The sequence below is a fragment of the Brachionichthys hirsutus genome, chromosome 10 (assembly GCF_040956055.1).
Source record: "Brachionichthys hirsutus isolate HB-005 chromosome 10, CSIRO-AGI_Bhir_v1, whole genome shotgun sequence".
Classification (NCBI taxonomy): Eukaryota; Metazoa; Chordata; class Actinopteri; order Lophiiformes; family Brachionichthyidae; genus Brachionichthys; species Brachionichthys hirsutus.
Genome location: NC_090906.1, coordinates 9020247 through 9039075, shown reverse-complemented (window position 1 = coordinate 9039075; position 18829 = coordinate 9020247). Strand labels below are relative to the sequence as shown.

General features: G+C 47.2%; 1 protein-coding gene across 1 annotated transcript; it reads left to right on the top strand.

Annotated features, from left to right (window-relative positions):
• Positions 1-691: 691 nt before the first annotated feature.
• Positions 692-16390, top strand: mink1 (misshapen-like kinase 1). The gene is made up of 31 exons (XM_068744001.1): positions 692-748; positions 3692-3757; positions 4111-4293; positions 4367-4477; positions 4568-4658; positions 4730-4860; positions 4956-5010; positions 6478-6556; positions 6933-7108; positions 7197-7266; positions 7383-7593; positions 8494-8601; positions 9742-9918; positions 10002-10172; positions 10439-10705; positions 10818-10897; positions 10982-11085; positions 11184-11275; positions 11598-11621; positions 11894-12045; positions 12181-12298; positions 12454-12570; positions 13638-13749; positions 13864-14019; positions 14581-14724; positions 15045-15179; positions 15331-15431; positions 15521-15670; positions 15759-15918; positions 16006-16145; positions 16307-16390. Exons 1-31 carry the CDS (start codon positions 692-694, stop codon positions 16388-16390), a joined length of 3822 nt encoding a protein of 1273 aa, XP_068600102.1.
• The last annotated feature ends 2439 nt before the right edge of the window (positions 16391-18829 follow it).

Below are 18829 nucleotides of genomic sequence, written 5' to 3'. Positions count from 1 at the left end.
TGCGTTCGACTTAAAATAGTCGAGGAGCTCGCTTTAGAAGTATTACGGTGGCTGTCTGCCTGTCTGTCTGCCTGTGTGCCCCCCCCCCCCCACCCCCCCGGAAGGTTGGCAGTGCGAGGCGCGACTGTCAACACAGAAAATGGATGAAGACGGAAAGTTAATTCTGGAGAGAAATAAACCCGACCGTTTAGTCTGCTAGCCTAGCTGCGTATCTAGCCCCTTAGCAATGCGCACCTGACTTCGCGTTTGGGATTTATCGTGCGCTCTGATTTTGTGGTAGATTCTGACAGTCGGTTCCGGCGCGGCGCGGCGCGGTGCGGTGCGGTGCGGTGCGGTGCGGTGCGGACCCGGACGCCATCATCAGGTTCTCCTTAAAGACGACCGCTGCGTCGCAAAACGATAATTATTCATTGATACTTTATCGACGTAACGAGGACCGAGCCAGTCATATCTTTTCGGCGACGAGCATAATTCTATTTTTTATTTTTTTTAAACAAACATTAGCTTAGCTGCGATGTTCACCATCAGAGACGCGGATCAAAACGATGACGTGAGCTAGCCAGCTGGGTCTGCGATGTGCTAATGATCTAAGGGCTCCCTTGCGTTGCTACACAACAGACGAGGCCTTTCAAGTTCGTTCGCAGCAGCTACTATTAAAATAACTTGTTAGCTTAGCTAGCTTTCCCCAGCCATGTCTGAAAACGCCCCCACACGAAGCCTGGACGACATCGACCTCGCAGCTCTGAGGGTGAGTGTCGTTATTACGAAATGCGTGTTGCTGCTCTTTTATACACGCAACACGTTTCAGGCAGTGACTCATCTTGCATCCACAGTTGACCTTTGACACGCCCGTTTCTTCCCACGCAACACAAGTTGAGGAGTGGGTCAAGCATCCATTGCACCTAGCATTTTTTTTAAGGACATGCCGTGCTGTTGAGGTGAACCTTTCGTTATTACTGTGTAATAACAAACGATGGGTCAGTCTCCTCTCCAGGGGATCGTCATTTAGTTGTTATTCCATTGCATATGGAAATTAGAATGGCTCTTTCTTTTGAAAACTTGCGGGTTCAGATTTCAGTTGAATCCACACGTTCGTAGATGCTAATCCCTGGAATGTGCCAGATCTTTGTTTTTATTTATCGATCGGAGATCTTTCATCTCCCCCCCAGCAACAAAAAGCTGATTGGGAAGAAACGAATCCATATATTATCCTTGACTTGACTAGCGGGGAGTATATGCAGGAATGTAGTTTCTAAGTTTAAATCTTTCAATATGCCGTCACATTTAAGAGTGATCTAATATGCAGAAAGGAGGAGCTAAGAGTGCACTTAATGGTGAGTTTAATATGGACTTGTGCTTTTATTAAGTACCGGCAAGTGGCACGCAGTGAGTTTAGTGCGAAAGAAGAATCATGTGACGTACCCAAGGCCTCCTTCTGTGGGAACACATCCAGAGCCTGAAGCTGAATGCCTGAGTCAACAAAGAAAGTTGATGAACGCCATTGTGGTCCGCGTCATTTCTGACTGACTGAAAGAAAGAGAAAATTAATTCCCGCAGTTCCCACACTTCTTTGGGAATTGGGTTAGCAGACGTCAGATATGGTGAAGTCACAATGTTTCCTCGCATTACTAATTTACTGGGAACATCAGCGCTCTGGCAATGGAATTACTGAGAAATGTAGTCTTGTGATTTTGTTTCAGTGAAACGATAGTTCTGGTTATGATTGGTTTGAACGTCATAAAGATTTGTTTTTCTTTGAACAAAGCTTTTTTTTTGTCCGTCTAAAGCTAGCTCTTTTGCATCTTCACGTCATGACTGTTATTAATAAATCCAGTAATAAAACATCTTATTACAATCTACATGCTTGTAAATATTCTCCAACATTAAGCTCCAGTTTTTGATTGATTCAATGAAAAAGACATTCCCTCCAAAATAAAGTAACATTTTTATTAGGAATTTTTGCTCGGAAAGGCACTTCAAAGCACTCGAGGTAAACTAGAATGTCGTTCTGTGAAGTTATCTGGAAACTTCTGAGCATTTGAATCGCGGTCTTGACGATGGTGCAACCACAGATTTGACAGGCTATTCCAAAACGACTTCCTCTGCTCGCAGAGGAAGTCATTGAGGAAACGTGTGGTCGACTTCCGTGTGAGCCGTTTCCAGTGTTCATTTCCCATCGATTTAACGGGCAGGCTGGAAGCGGCTTGACATTTGGGAAGGATTCACTGAATAGTTCCCTGAGGTTCACGGAAATGCTGCTCTTAGGCATTAACATGGTGGCATGACATCCACATGAAGTACCACAGCTGCCACTGTTATCATTTAAACAGGCTGCCTGTGGATGTTTCCTCCTTGTGTAGTTTAACTGTGTGTGCTGACGCTACGCTGAGCATAACTGAACCCCCCCCCCCTCACTTCAGTCCTCTCATCCCACTCTGCACTGGACGTGGGTGAAGCTGCCGCCTTGTTCTTGCCACCCACGCAATCATTACATTATTCTCTTCATTCTCTTGCCCCCCCCCCCCCCCCCCTTCGTTTGTGTTTTTATACATAAAGTGCTTTAAAATGTGGTACCTGTATATGATCTTATGTGGATTTGCACCAAATAAGTGGAAATTGTGTTCATTTTCCTCTTTTACTGGCCTATCTGTCCTCTTTCCTCTCCTGCGCACGTTCCTTTTTTCACCGGATATTTTCCCCCACTACGAAGGCAATATTGGAAACTGCTGAACGCAGCATAGGTCGCATTCTACGCTGCAAACCCAAAGCTGTAGTACAACCACCCACACATCTTAAAGCCATGTTGAAATTGCATGAAAGTAGAACTGCTATCATTTCCCCTTGTCTCCTGGGGAGGATGCTTAATTTGGGCCGAAGCAGTCCACTCATTATTAGTGAGATATGTGTTAAGTGCTTTGGAACTTAAAACGAGGCGGCTAGAAAAAGGCCTTACATCCTGTCCTTGTTTCTGTGCGCTGTCTGTTCGTAGCGCACCGTCGATACGTGGTGTATTTGCTTGTCATTTTCCTTCTTGTGTAGCCTTGTGGGTGGATAGTGAGTGGGGGGGGGGGCTTGGATGATTGAGCTCAGGTGATTTGCATTGAAATATGGAATTCAGAATTGTATTTTGATTTGCTTTAGTGTAATGAAAGTGTTTCTTTTACATGCTGTGTAATTCCTGATGAGGCTGATTTGCTTCTGTGTGTTTATCATAGTTTTGTGGATCATCTGTAAACCTATGTCCAGTTACACAGAAAACAGATCCGAAATATGACAGGATGTGGTAGAGTTTATCGTATCAAAGTTTTAGTCTGTCTGGATGTGAAACTGAAAAATGATTGTCCTTTTTAATTGTTTGAGTGTGTTCTCAACAGGAGTTTTTGCTTTTGCCTTTGTGTCAACATTAAAGAAAGCCGATTGCAGCAGACACTAAACAGGGGCAGCTTAGCAGCATGTCTGGAGTCGGGTTTTACGTACATTCGGATCGGTACTAAAGGGTACCGGTAGGTGTGTAGGATTACAAAAAGAACAGAGCAACCATCACCCACTTAAAAACAATGCGCTGCCACAGATCTGCAAATAAGTGCAGTTTCCTTGAAGTGCCGAGATGGAGACGACGAATGTTCCCGGTGCGTCTGACCCCGCCGCCTGCATGCTGTCTGATTAATCCATCTGCCCGTGTCTCCTCTAGGATCCAGCTGGAATCTTTGAGCTGGTCGAGGTCGTTGGCAATGGGACATATGGGCAGGTGTACAAGGTGAGATCTGAATGAAGTGGGAGGTTTACCGATATACGAAGCATGTCTTTTTTTTTTGTTGTGCAGTGAGTTGCCGTTGTGTTAGATTCTCTGTTAAATAAAATTCTCTGCAGATTTATCTCACCGCCATGTCGGTAGACTTTTCAGCCGTCAGTTAGCAAGTTCGAAGTAGCCGTGAGAGAAAGATAAGAGGCTCCAGTGAAAGACCATTTTAAACCAGGAATGATGATGATGATGATGTGATGATCTGATTGGCCACACGTAATGGGTGAAATTCAGACCGTTTCAGAGGCACGGATTCCCAGTTCTGTTTAAACTTCGCCCGCCGATGATCCAAATTGTTCTCGTATCAGGGCCGCCACGTGAAGACGGGCCAGCTGGCTGCCATTAAAGTAATGGATGTTACGGAGGAGGAAGAAGAGGAGATCAAAGCAGAGATTAACATGCTGAAAAAATACAGCCACCATCGCAACATCGCCACGTACTACGGCGCCTTCGTGAAGAAGAGCCCGCCGGGACATGATGACCAACTTTGGGTCAGTCCGCCCTTTTACCCGCCGCACCTCTCGTCAGGCGTGCTGACCCGGCTTTGTGTTCCTCTGTGTGCAGCTGGTGATGGAGTTCTGTGGGGCGGGATCGGTAACCGACCTGGTGAAAAACACCAAAGGCAGCTCTCTGAAGGAGGACTGGATCGCTTACGTCTGTCGGGAGATCCTACGGGTGAGAATCCGCGGCCGCACTCCTCGAAAGCAATTCGCAGTAAAAGGCGAGTCCTTTCTGACGTCCTCGCTGTCTTTGTTCTGGCTGCAGGGCCTTTCTCATCTCCACGCCCATAAAGTCATCCACCGAGACATCAAGGGCCAGAACGTGCTGCTGACGGAGAACGCAGAGGTCAAACTCGGTAGGAACGGAAGCATTTCTGCCCGTCGAACTGACAAAGGAGGCGTACGCTCACGGATCTCTTCCCGTCAGTCGATTTCGGCGTGAGCGCCCAGTTGGACAGGACCGTCGGGCGCAGGAACACCTTCATCGGCACACCGTACTGGATGGCGCCCGAGGTCATCGCCTGCGACGAGAACCCTGACTCCACCTACGATTACAGGGTAAACGGCAGCACTCTGTTCGTGTGTGTGTGTGTGAGAATGCACTCTGGGAGGATGTGAGGGATGACCGGCACGCTCTCTCCTGTGTGTTGCAGAGCGACATCTGGTCGTTGGGGATCACGGCCATAGAGATGGCGGAGGGAGCTCCTCGTAAGAGACCATTCTTTTTTTTTTAATCCTGGATTTCTTTTTTACTTCATATCATAAGTTTCTGTCTGAAAATCTACACTTGAAGACGACGTGAATGATGTTCCTCGTTTTTGCGTTTCCGGCCTTGTAGAGTGTGCCTTCAGATGGACTGCTGACTCACTGTAATCAAGCTAGCGTAGCCGTGATCCTGCCCGTCGGCGTGTGGAGGCCGAGAGCACAGAACTCTTTGCTCTGTCTCTGCGGTCAGTTTAGCGGGGAGCTCTGTCTGCCGTGAGATTCGGCGTCGGATCCGACTTGGAGGCAAAGAAACCCTCGGTTCACAAAATAAATGACCATTGGATCGGATTTTTGCTGCTTTTCTTTGCAGGGTTTGAGAGTAGAATATTGATTTCTTATCATCAGCCGCTGAAGGAGGATAGGTTTTCCGTGCTCGCCTTCAAATCTCACTTTTAGGTGTTGGGCCGAGCAAAAAAAATTAAAATGTCTTCAAAGTGGCGAAATGGCTGAGGAGTGTGATGAAATGTGATATTACCAATTATAAACAAGTGCTACACATTGTAGTTTTTTAGAAGTACCTTGGCCTCCAAATAATGTTTCTTAGAAGTACAGACAGAAGCTGTGTGGAACAGGCTCGAGTGATCATCGCTTTGTATTTTCATTATTGAAACTGAACAGATAAAATAAGAATTCTCAATATTCAGAACTCGTATCATAATTGCAGAATCTGACACAAAAATATTCCCAGTATCTTAAATGCATAAAGCTTCATTGATGAACCGCATCAACTGGTTTTGGTTTGGTATGACTGATTGAACTCTATGGACCATGTTGAAGCTGCCGTGAATGTCATGAAGGCACAACTTTCACGCTGGTGTTATAAATTATGCAGTGTGTACTCGCTCCATCAGCCTCATTACTCAATCATGTTTTTGACGAGGCCCCGTCAAGGTATCAGATACTCACTGCACAATTATCAAAGTCAGAAGCCGAGACGGACGTTATGCTGTCGCCAGCGTTTGTTTGTCCGTCCGTCCGTCAGCAAGACGCCCACCATATCTATTCCGTGTTAACTGTTCGCGTTAAATGACGCGTACATTATCAGTAAATGGTTGAATGCTGACACCGACTGTCTCCTCGCCTTTGGCTACCTGAGTCACGTTGCACATGAGCTAAAAGCCTTTATACTGCCTGAGTGTAAAGCTCACCGGTCGGGTTTAGCTGCCTACCTACGCTGGGAACACAATGACTCAGAGTCCTTGTTCCTGTGTTCAGTGGAACAACAAGCCCGAGGCGGCTGGAAACGTTGGGCAGCAGCAGCTGTAACCGTGTTTGAGCATACAAAGAGTGTTTGCAGTGATTGGCAGTATATTCATGAATTATGATATGTCTCACATTGATTATTATCTGGCTGGTTGATGACACTAATACCCCCCCCCCCCCCCACCACCACTTTCTTAATTTGTGTAGCTTTGTGCGACATGCATCCGATGAGAGCCCTCTTCCTGATTCCCAGGAATCCCCCCCCGAAACTGAAGTCCAAAAAATGGTGAGTTATCAACCGCGCTGCTCTTGAGTTCCAAGTCTTATTTATACACAAATATATATATTAAGTATGCATAAAACTCTCAAAGCATGAGCATATTTCTAGACAGATTGAAGAGGAAATTGAAATCCCATCAGCAAATAGATGATTTTGAGTTTAAAATCTGTTGGTTTTATGGTGATGCCTCAAAGTTACGTATCAGTTTAAAGGAAATTCTTTTTTAATCCATTTAGGTAGATGGAGAAACTGTTTAAAATCGCATAAAGAAGTCCCAGCATTTGATTACGGACACAGGAACTTTACAATAATAATGACGTAGCTACAGCACATGTTTGTTCACAACTCCTTCATCATCCTCCAACCTCCCTCTTCCTCACAGGTCCAAGAAATTTATAGACTTTATAGAGGCCTGTCTTGTTAAGACGTATCCCAGCCGACCGTCCACAGAGCAGCTGCTCAAGCACTCGTTTATCCGAGACCAGCCCACTGAGCGCCAGGTCCGAATCCAGCTCAAAGACCACATTGACCGCACACGCAAGAAAAGAGGCGAGAAAGGTAAGCGGTGTGATCCGGCTGACGATAAAGTATGCCACAAAGCCTTTTCCTGTCACGTACGACTTCTCTTCATCGCATCTGGCTCAAGAGGAGACAGAGTACGAGTACAGCGGCAGCGACGAGGAGGACGAAAACCGAGGCGATGACAGAGAGTCGAGGTAAGTGCAGTTTATCAACTCTGGCAAGTAATACAAATCCTGGGTTTGTTTTTTTTCTGTGCATTTGGTTACCCACTTGCATTTCATGTCCCTCGTTTCCTCAATCCGGTCATCAGTTCTATCCTCAACGTTCCTGGGGAGTCCACTCTGAGGCGGGACTTCCAGCGTCTGCAGCAGGAGAACAAAGAGCGCTCGGAGGCTCACAAGAGGCAACAAGCCCAACTGGCTGCTCAGCGTCGAGACCCCGAGGAGCACAAAAGGCAGCTGCTGCACGATCGACAGAAACGCATCGAGGAGCAGAAGGAGCAGCGGCGGCGACTTGAAGAGGTATTATCAACGTGCACATGTCTACGTTTTTACGGAATATGACACGAAGGCTGGAAGCGAGGGAGAATGGCTATCCCTAAGCCTCTCTAAAGTTTAAAGGGAGTTGCTGAAACTTCTGGTCGAGCTGTTGCTCCACAACTACTGCGTCCAGATATAAATATTAAAAGCACATTTGACAATTGCACTCTTCGTATGCTTTATAGGAGCCTTCGGTGTGTACATTAGAGATAAAGGCTTTCTATAGACACATACAATGTAATTAGCTTATTCTTTATTTACGATTATATTCATGAACGACCATTTGGCGGTTGTTCATGAACGGCGTTTGCACGTCACATTACGGAACGGAATGGATTGTTACTGTGAGATGACTGAATGCGCATCAACCCGTAATCTTTGCCACAAAAGCAACAGAACTTGTTTTGACGCTTTGTCTGTTATGGAGTTAACAAGAAATGAAGAAAGACCTTGTTGGAAGCTCTGCCTTGAGCTTCATTAATCATGTTGCCACATACATTAAACACACATCTGGAGTTATGTAGGGTTTGAAATGAAACACACATGATGTATATTATTTTTTTTTATTCCTCCGCTACCAGAGATGTGCATTTGTTTGTTTCATTGTCTTCCAAAAAAGTAGTGAACAGCTTGAGTTAGAATTAAAACTGCTCATTTGAAAGATGATTTGGATTCAGTATGTATGTTTGTACAGAATGTTTGTGTGAATGACTTGTAACCTTCGTTTTCTCCCCTGCACCCCCTTGTCTTTTTCTTTTTCTAGCCGTTTTGTCCAAAGATAAGAGAGACTTCGTTTATGAGTCGGGCTTCCTTCATAAATGCTCCTGTGCAAACGGAGCCTCTGTGCTCATTTGAGTTTTTCCTGTCACCCTTCCCTCCCAGCAACAGAGAAAAGAGCGAGAGATGGTGAGGCAGCAGGAAAAGGGTCCCCATCGGAGACTCGACGATATGAGGAGGGAGGAAGACCGAAGGTTGGCTGAGAGGGAGCAGGTAACCAACCGCAACAGACGAGGGGGCTGCCATCAGCCAATCAGAGCGGTGTGTGTGTGGGGGGGGGGGGCACTGGCAATACTGTGCAAGTTGCTCCAGTGGTGAAATTCCTCGAGTAGGTTGCCATAGCAGCAAGGGTCTAAATTAGTGTATTTATTCCGAGATGAGTTTTCTGTGGGTGGGCTCTCTGCCTCTCTCATGCCGTTTCCAGTTTACCCTCGGTTACAAAGGAGTCTGGCATCAAAGCGCCGGAAGTGACAAATACTGATTTTAAATCAGTATGGCGTTTTGTGATCACAATGTCCCTCTGAGTGTTTTTGGTTGTTCTCACGTCAGAGCAGTTTCTCAGTCTGTGACTTTAAGCAGTGACGTTATGGTTCACCTCCTAAGGAGGGAAGGTTCACGTTTTGTCTGGAAATTCAGTCTTAGAGCCGTATAATAATAATTATATATATATATATTTTTTTTTGTCAGGGCAAGATTGTTCTCGTTTACCGGAATGATGCCCTGTGACTGCCGTCTGCCCCTGTTATCCACCCCTGCCCTTGGACTTTCATTCCTCTCTTACCTTTCCGCAGGAGTTCATCAGGCACAAGTTAGAAGAAGAGCAGCGACAGCTAGAGATCCTCCAGCAGCAGTTGCTGCAGGAACAGGCGCTGCTTATGGTAAATAGTCCTCACCGGTTCTTTTTGTTTGAATAAAAGTCTGATATGATAAATACTTCCACAGATTCAACGCGACCAGTATTTGTATGAAAAATGCAAGCACATTTAGAGCGTTTGTTTTATTTGGATTAGGATATAGTGTTATTTCTTCCTGTTTTTTGGGGGGGGGGAGAGAGCTTAATTGTCACTGCTGTATGGAGGAGACGGAGGTCACGGTGGCCTTCAAATGGCTGGGAGACGTGACTACAACTTCAGTGAGAATTCAATCAGCTGACTCGCTGTTTGCCTCAAGTCTGCGAAACACAAAATTGTCACTGCAGGATATGATCAAATCCAACAAGACGTTTGACTAAATAGACATTATTCAGCTTGATATTTCTACCTCTACCTGTGGATGTAGTTAGACTCGTCTGACATGCATGTTGTCCAGTTGGAGGAAAGCAAAGGTTTAACGCTAAATTTGTTTGTTTTTTAGGAATACAAGCGCAAGCAGCTGGAGGAGCAGCGTCAGTCCGAGCGGCTACAGAGGCAGCTGCAGCAGGAGCATGCGTACCTGATGTCTTTACAGCAACAGCAGCAAGATAAGAAGCCCCAGCTTTACCACTACAACAAAAACCTGGAGCCAAACAACAAGCCAACCTGGGCCCGCGAGGTAGTCGCGTGACCTGCGTTTGAGTTGTAACGACACGTCACAGCGTTGCACACTGGCCTCACGCACCACCCTTCTTTGTTCAGGTGGAAGAGCGCAGCAAGCTCAACAGGCAGGGCTCACCCAAGATCTGCACCACTGTCTCTGACACTGCCATCCAGTCGCGCTCCGATTCCATCAGCCAGTCGGGAGCTGCCCAGTCTGCTCAGACTCCACCAATGCAAAGGCCCGTTGAACCCCAAGGCGGGCAGGGGAAGGTGGGTGTAAAAACAACGTGGGATGTATCTGCTCCTGCTTTTCTGAGCCTAATTCTTCAGCTGCTTGACTCGTTCTTGTCCTCGCTCTTATTTATGCCTTCTTTCTCTTCTTTTCCTCTCCCTCCCCGTCTTTAATCATCTGTGATCACTTAAAATAACACACAAAATCACCTCGGATCATCAACACAACTATTCTCTCTCCAACTGCCTTGCCTTCCTCCTTCCTCCTCGGCTGCTCCTCGCCTCCGGCGCGCTGCTCTCTGTAGTTCCAGATGGCTCACTTGGTTCCACTAAAGCCTTACGCTGCCCCTGTTCCTCGCTCCCAGTCCCTCTGCGACCAGCCCACTAAGACCATGTCCGCCTTCCCCACCCAGGACCCTTCCCTTGCCCCCGCACCCCGTCCGATCCACTCTAGAGAACTGGTGCGTCAAAACTCAGACCCCACTTCTGAAACGCCGGCACCGCAGGCGCATCAAATGAGAGAAGATCGTGGACCTTGGATCCGACTGCCGGACGTGGAACTCCCACCGAAGGTGAGACCCTCTGAGTCTGCTGTCTGTCAACAAAATGTAAAGCAGACCTCAGTTTGCTTCTAACATAGTTACTCTTCAAACTGCTGGTGAACTATGGGATGTCTGTCCTCAGATTCCCCAGAGGACGGCGTCCATCGCCACGGCTCTTAACACCAACCTGGCCTCTGGCATAAGGCACCCAGTAAGAGCCAGGTACTGAGAAAGAACCTCTAATCAGTTTAATCCGAGTTTTTCTCTGTGACTGCTGGAGATAACTGATTTGTGTCCTGACGGCAGCAATCCGGATCTCAGTCGTAACGATCGCTGGGAAAGAGGAGACGGCATGAGCGTCATATCCAGTCTGCCCCAGACCGGTTCGCTCGAGAGGCATCGCATCCTCAGTGAGAGTCCCTTGCTCCCCAGTGCCATTCCTCTCTGCAGGCTGTGTTTGCAGTCTGATTTTAGAATTCTTCACTTCACGCTCCTTTGCTATGCGCAGGTTCCTCCAAAATGGATTCACCCATTCTCTCCCACGATAGCCGTCACAAGCCAGGGGAGTCTCGCACGTCCTCCCGCCCCGGGCGCCCTGCTGTAAGTGGTCCTTTACAAAAGGGAATCTGTTCGGGGTGTCCCCGTTATACCTCACATGTATAACTAGTTATGAGAGTACAGGATTACTGCATGCGACAAAAAACGTTCTCTCACGTGTAGGAAGGTATAAAATGAAAAGCACTAGCCCAAACTTTTGTTTTATAGCAAATCACCTGCTCTGTGAATTCAGGAAAGACATGAGTTCAATGTGTGCCAATCACATCGCTGCTCCTTTGCACGTCGTTTATTCCACACTGTTGCTGTTGCCCTTCACGATTCTTCTCTCAAATCCCTGTTTGTTTACTTTACCTCGAAAATGCAGAGTTACAAGAGGGCTATAGGGGAGGTTAGTATCTTTGTGTGTTTTGTAATGTTCAGTGTTCATGCATGACTTCATGATGGATCTGCATTCATAGTGTGTTGAGTAAAATGCATGCTGTGCATAGATCCAAGTCCAGGTTTTGTATTTGAATGAAATATTAAAGACCTTTAACGTGTTTGCATCTTCCCATTTCCATGTGAACCTGCAAGTCATGACAGGAAATCATCAATCAGGCTCTGAATCCTGCATTTTTGAAAGCGTTCCTGAAGTAAACTGCTGTGGTTTATTTTGCGTAGGACCATGGACTTTTTGCCAAGGAGCGTGCTGAGGAGCAGCCAAGGCCCCCGGTCAAGGCCAACGATTACTCCTCTTCTTCAGAGAGCAGCGAGAGCAGTGAGGAGAGCGAGAGCGGCGAGGGAGCAGAGGAGGAAGAAAGCCCCACTGATCGGTAATCTAATATTAATAGTTTGTAAAGCAAATGGCTTTTAACTTCAACTTTATATTTAAAATGGAATATTCTATCAAAGTCTGAAGTATAAAACTTCACATCCTCATCCATGACTTTGATCCTCTTTGATCTCAGACACAGGGACGCAGACACGGATTCAGTCAACACCATGGTGGTTCATGAAGACGAAGGCGAGGAGGGAGAGGGCGAGCAGGCGGGCGGCTACGGGGATCAGACCATGCTAGTGCAGAGGGTGAGTCAATTAGACGATTAGTATTATCATCAGGAAGCCACGTTTGTACCGCGTTGTACAGCGATCATGTCCTGCTAATCGGTGCAGCACATTAGCCTCAATCAAGTCTGTTTTCTGATGTTATGTAATGCAAGCTTCTTCTCCTCACCTCAAAGACCCCAGAGAAGAGGAGCCATAATGGGTACACTAACCTGCCAGATGTGGTCCAGCCCTCCCACTCCCCCACCGATTCAGCCACTCACTCCTCCCCTGGGAAGGACTCTGTGTATGATGTGAGTTTTACTGATGTCAAGTATAACGGTCCTAAATTCCTGCTTTATATTTAGGAGTTCCTGCGTGCCGCCATTCAGTGAAAGTTTTTGTATCAATCATTTCAGCCTTGTAGTGGAGAACCATCAAAAAATATAGACGTGAGAGTTACTATTTTCATGCAACATAGACTGAAAATGTTAATTTTTTTCTTTTTACCGTAATTGCTGAACTATTATGCGCACCTGTGAAAAAGCCGCACCCACTGAATTAAAAAAAATATATATTTTGTACTAAAATAAGCCGCACATATTCGTAAGCCGCAAGTGCATTAAGACAAATGCTATTTAACGGAACACGGCTCGTAACGATATCCGCAGCAGGTCTCCAAGGTGAACAGCGTCTGGCATGTTAGATCAAGGGAAGTCGGCAAATCAGATCCGTAACTTCGGGATAAGGATTGGCTCTAAGGGCTGGGTCGGTCGGGCTGGGGTGCGAAGCGGGGCTGGGCTCGAGCCGCGGCTGGGGGAGCAGTCGCCCCGTCGCCCTCCCCTCTCCGCCCGTCGGAGGCTGCGCGGCGCGCGCGCCCGCCTGGCGGGGTGTCCCCGTCCCCCTTGCCCCCGTGCCCCTCATCCTCCGTCCGCGGGAGCGTGGTGCGGCAGGGGTGGGGACGCCCGGGAGGTCGAGGGGGTGGGTTCCTTCCCCGCTACGCGGCGCGCCCGACGCCGCGTAGCGGATGGCGGACAGGCGGCGGGGACCGGGTACGGCGGTCCGGCGGCGGCGACTCTGGACGAGCGCCGGGCCCTTCTCGCAGATCTCCCCAGCTACGCGCAAGCGGGGCTTTCCCTCCGGGCGGGCGGGCGTTAATTTTGTAACGAAAATAAATAGGCTTTAACGAAACACGGCTCGTAACGAAAGTGGGAAAATATACGTAAATTTGCCGCGTCGTTGCATAAACCGCAAGGTTCAAAATATTGGAAAAAAGTAGCGGCTTGTACACCGAGAATTACGGTAATACACATTTCTACACAAAATGTTGACATTTGCCGAAACGACAATGAACCAATTTTCCCTCTCTTCTTTCCACAAGTATCAGTCCAGAGGTTTGGTCAAAGCATCTGGCAAGTCTTCCTTCACCACCTTTGTGGATCTGGGCATGTACCAATCACCAGGAGGTACTGGGGACAATATGTCCATCACTGGTGAGGCTTTTCACACCTGGAGTCATCTGTCTATTTCTAAACCAATTACAGTTTGCCCTCCAGTTTTGTACTTTTCTTTCCCTCCTCATTGAAGTCTTTCATTGCTGCCTCCACGTCTAGGCTCGAGGTTCGAGCAGCTGAAAATGGAGGTGAGGAAAGGATCCATGGTGAATGTCAATCCCACCAACACGCGTCCACCGACCGACACGCCTGAGATCCGCAAGTACAAGAAGAGGTTCAACTCTGAGATCCTCTGTGCAGCCCTCTGGGGTGAGAACGGATACAATTCCCAAGTTTAAATGTAAAAGATATCGAGCACCGAGCGAGATTTTGAATTACCAGCCTGACATAAAAGTGATGTGTTGGCTTCAACAGAGTTAGTTAAAACATGACCAAAACTAAAAAACCAGTGACTTTGGAAATCTGATTTAAGGTCATTGGTGTGGCCTGAATTAGGCACCGTGTGACATTCATAGCTCTCTCTGGGAGATCGCAGCGTCTCCGCTCTCATCATTGATGCTATTTTTAGCTTCCAGCCCCCTCTCACAAGCTGTTTTCGCTTTGATGATGAATTGTGAGGAAATCTGAAAGATGCGTTTGTGGAAATAGTTTAGGGGTGACGATGAAAACAGACAAATTACTCATTCAGTGAAGTTCCTCTTTATTTGTCCTTCATAGCAAAATATATGCTGGTTGTGATGTGGGAAAAAGACTGAACGGTAACAGTCTGTCATTCTGAGATTTAAAATAAATAAAAGATTTGACTGGGAATGAAGCAACAGGAATGTATTTAGTGGAGGACGAAAGCTGTTTGTGTTTCTGTCTCTCCAGGCGTGAACCTGCTGGTGGGCACGGAGAACGGTCTGAAGCTGCTGGATCGCAGTGGACAGGGCAAGGTTTACCCCCTCATCAACTCCCGCAGGTTCCAACAGATGGACGTCCTGGAGGGCCTCAACCTGCTCATCACCATATCAGGTCCATTACTGCAGCTCATCACCAGCCTGCCCCCCCCCCCCCCCCCCCCCCCATTAAGGCTTTCTGCGCTTAAAGCAAGACGCTGCTCGCCTTTAAGGGGACGCCAAATTGCACCCATGCCTTTTTGACATTGGACATCAGTGTCTCCTTTTTAAACAAGATTTAAAAGGCCATTTTTAGACCATAAAAGGATGAAATATCAATATTAGTGTGCTGTATGAATTCAGTTTGTTTGTTTTTTATCAGATACAGATATTACATTTAAAAACTGTCCACTCAGCTTCCTCTAAAGAATTGAACGCTTGTCTGTCTCTGCTCAGGCAAGAAAAACAAGGTGCGTGTCTACTACCTGGCCTGGCTGAGGAACAAGATCCTCCACAATGACCCCGAGGTGGAAAAGAAGCAAGGCTGGACCACTGTGGGGGAGATGGAGGGCTGCGTGCATTACAAAGTTGGTGAGTGATCGATAACAGCTGGGTTGCACACTGGCCTCACGCACCCCCATCCCCCCCCCCCTCTGGATGCGTTGTTTGAATGCGTATGCAGCAGTGAATTATTAAAAGACAAATATCTGATGTCTAATGGCCTCGCCGTTCTCCCATCCAGTGAAATACGAGAGGATAAAGTTCCTCGTGATTGCTTTGAAGAATGCGGTGGAAGTATACGCCTGGGCGCCGAAACCTTATCACAAATTCATGGCCTTCAAGGTAAGCGCCTTACTTAGAGAGAGAGAGAGCAGCCGACCAGACCCAGACGGGGGGCGCTCAGCTCATTCTGCACTCCTTTTGTAAACCAGTCCTTCGCAGACCTGCCACACAGGCCTGTCCTGGTCGACCTGACGGTGGAGGAGGGTCAGAGGTTGAAGGTCATCTACGGTTCTTGCGCTGGCTTCCACGCCATTGACGTGGACTCCGGGAACAACTATGACATTTACATCCCCGTTCACGTAGGTTGGGCAGCCTGTCAGACGGGAGTGTTTTTGCGGGACGCGATTGTTGCGGCTCATCCCTTTCTTTGTTTCCACGGCGGAACAGATCCAGAGTCACGTGACGCCGCACGCCATCGTGTTCCTGCCCAGCTCGGACGGCATGGAGATGCTGCTGTGCTACGAGGACGAAGGGGTCTACGTCAACACCTACGGGCGCATCATTAAGGACGTTGTCCTCCAGTGGGGCGAGATGCCCACGTCTGTCGGTGCGGCCCGAATCCAAATATTCCCTAACAACTGAAAGTGCTTAACGGCTCGCTTGCTTCGTGCTCATGTTGCGTTTTGCCTCGCAGCTCATATCTGCTCAAATCAGATTATGGGATGGGGAGAAAAAGCCATCGAGATTCGTTCTGTGGAGACTGGCCACCTGGACGGCGTCTTCATGCACAAAAGAGCTCAGCGGCTGAAGTTTCTCTGCGAGAGAAACGACAAGGTGAGAGAGAAGCTCGGGGGGCAGTTAGCTCGGTCGGGGGGCAGTTAGCTCGGTCGGGGGGCAGTTAGCTCAGTCGGGGGGCAGTTAGCTCGGTCGGGGGCAGTTAGCTCGGTCGTAGCCGCTGCTGACGCCTGTCCGTCTCTGTTTGTTGCGTTTCTCAGGTGTTCTTCGCGTCCGTGCGTTCTGGAGGCAGCAGCCAGGTGTACTTCATGACATTGAATAGAAACTGCATCATGAACTGGTGAAAGACCCAGATGCTCCAATCGCCGTGGAAACCAGCAGGTTTTGGAGACGGAAGGGCATCGGAAAATTCTCACAGCATGCATGCACACAAATGTGAACGGCTTTGTCTTTCTCTCTAGCCATCTCTCACGCACGCACACACACACACACACACACACACACACACACACACACAGAGAAGGAATCTCTAAATCCATTCCAGCCCATACAGTTTCTACTGACCCCCCCCCCCCTAATAACATCCTTCCTAGAGTCACCGTGATAAATCCTAATCTAGACTCATGTTAATCCCATCTATTGATTTGTACTGTATATATTCACGTCCTGATTTAAGCTACTTGGTGGAGCCGTGTTCATTCGTGACTATTTAGTTGTTAGTTGTTAAAAACATTCCTTGATGGTTCTGCTGTCGGTTTTATTTACTTCTACTGTATGTCACCATGAAGCCGTAAATAGGTCGCGTCTGCAGGCCTCTTATCTCGCCTCAATCACGGACGCCGAATAATAAATACCGGAACGTCCACCTACAGCCTTTCGTGAACCCCCCCCCCCCCCATTGTTTTGGGGCTCCCACAGTTTCAGAGAGGCTGAAAGGAAGGAGTTAGCACAAAACATTTTACACAGAATCCAGGGCAAAGTAGCGTGTTGGCTTATTTTTAGTTCTCTATCATAGCCTGTAACCTGAAGTCTCTGCTTTCACTAACCTTTCGCTGGCTAAAGTTGTTGCTACTCTTAATCCCGGAAATTAAGCCTTCAGTGCTTTAAATGTAAAGAAGAAAAAAAACAATCAATAAGAGGAGGAGTTGGGAGTCTTTAAAGTGCAGTACAGATGATCAGTGCTGTGAAATCTCCTGCATTGTTTTCTATGGTTTTCTGAAACCATCAGGCTTCTATCGAACATTTTCTGCTTTCATAGTTACGAGATGTTTTATTTATCTGTTGTGATTCTGTATATTGCTATTAGCCTACTGGTATCCTTAATTTTACTGTAATTATATTGTAATATATGCTGTTCTTGTGGGGGCTTTGTTTGAAGAGCGAGTTCCCGTGTTTTGATGATGATGATGATGGTAGAAGGACGGCGTCTCTGAGATGGCCGTTAGTCACGGAGGATCTTTGATCCTCTAACCGCAGTGATCGACTCTGCTCCACTGCTGTGGTACAGTTTAGATCTGCCGTGGACCAGTGGGCAGTTTTAAAGGAGGGCTCCGTCTCATTGGACGCTTTGGAGAACACTGCTGGAGCACGAGTCCGATGATATTTTGTACCGAGACATCTGCCAAAGTTCACTGTTTATTCTCCAGTGGGGGGTATTAAGCAAGGCCAAAGGGGTATGGAGGAGGAACGACCCGAAAGATCGGCTGACCTTCTTGTTAATTTGTGCTTTATTGGCTGCTTTGGGTCACTTCCTGCCCCGAGTGTTTGGTAGTAACGGCGGAGTCCGGTTTGCTGAGGAAGCTGTAAGAACGAGAAGGTTGTGTGTTCTCACACGCCGGGCAGTACAGCAGCAGGTAGTAGTGGTGGCTTCATTCACATCTCGCCGCCACAGCCCTGTGGATCAACGGGTCGACGTGTTAAAGTCGCATTAGCATGGAGTTGTTGGGGTAATGTATAAAAAGAAGAAGCTCTGTCTTGAGGTTCTTTATTTTTATTTTATTTGAATCTATACATGAGTCTTTAGGACAGTTTGCTTGAAGATGGTTCTGAATCTGAAAGCGGCGTGCGTTCAGATTAGGATTCGGGATTCAGCGGTTATTTGGAAGATTATACTAACAGGTTTACGGTGGGATTAAATGACAATCTGTTAATGGGCATGGATTGCACTTTCACTTCAGTGAGCATACATTTATATCTCGAGCAGATACTTTGGTGTGCATGTTAACAATTGAGTATAAAGTACTGTATCTAAATTGTTTCCCCTTCTTGTGAACGTGTTTTATTCTTGAATATCTTTTATGTGCCATTACCTAAAAACATTTTTTTTAATCAATCAGTCATGTTTACAGTTTAAGCAGTGCCTTGGATTTGGGAAGGTGATAGATTTATGGAAGCCCCTCCTCCACTTGTCTCTTACTTGAAGAGGCACAACTATATTTGTTCCCTCTGTGTGCCATTTAAGTGCACTTATGTCAAATCCAGATCATCCTGTAGATGGATTTTGCCTGGGGGGGAGGGGGGGGGGGGGGGGGGTTGAGGAAGTTGCAATAACAAATGAAATCGTACCAATTTACCCAGAGTTCAAGGATCAGCTCAGAGAAAAGCCATAAGACGTGTTCATGGAAATGTAGGTTCCTGCAGCAGACGAGACGAAAGCCGTTGTTCCGTAATGATGTTGGTCGTGTGATCTCGTAGATTGTGGGAAGTCGGCTTGGTGTATTCTGAAAAAGCTATTTTATAAAAATATGTAAATTAGTCTATATTGAGAAATCAAAGTGAATGTA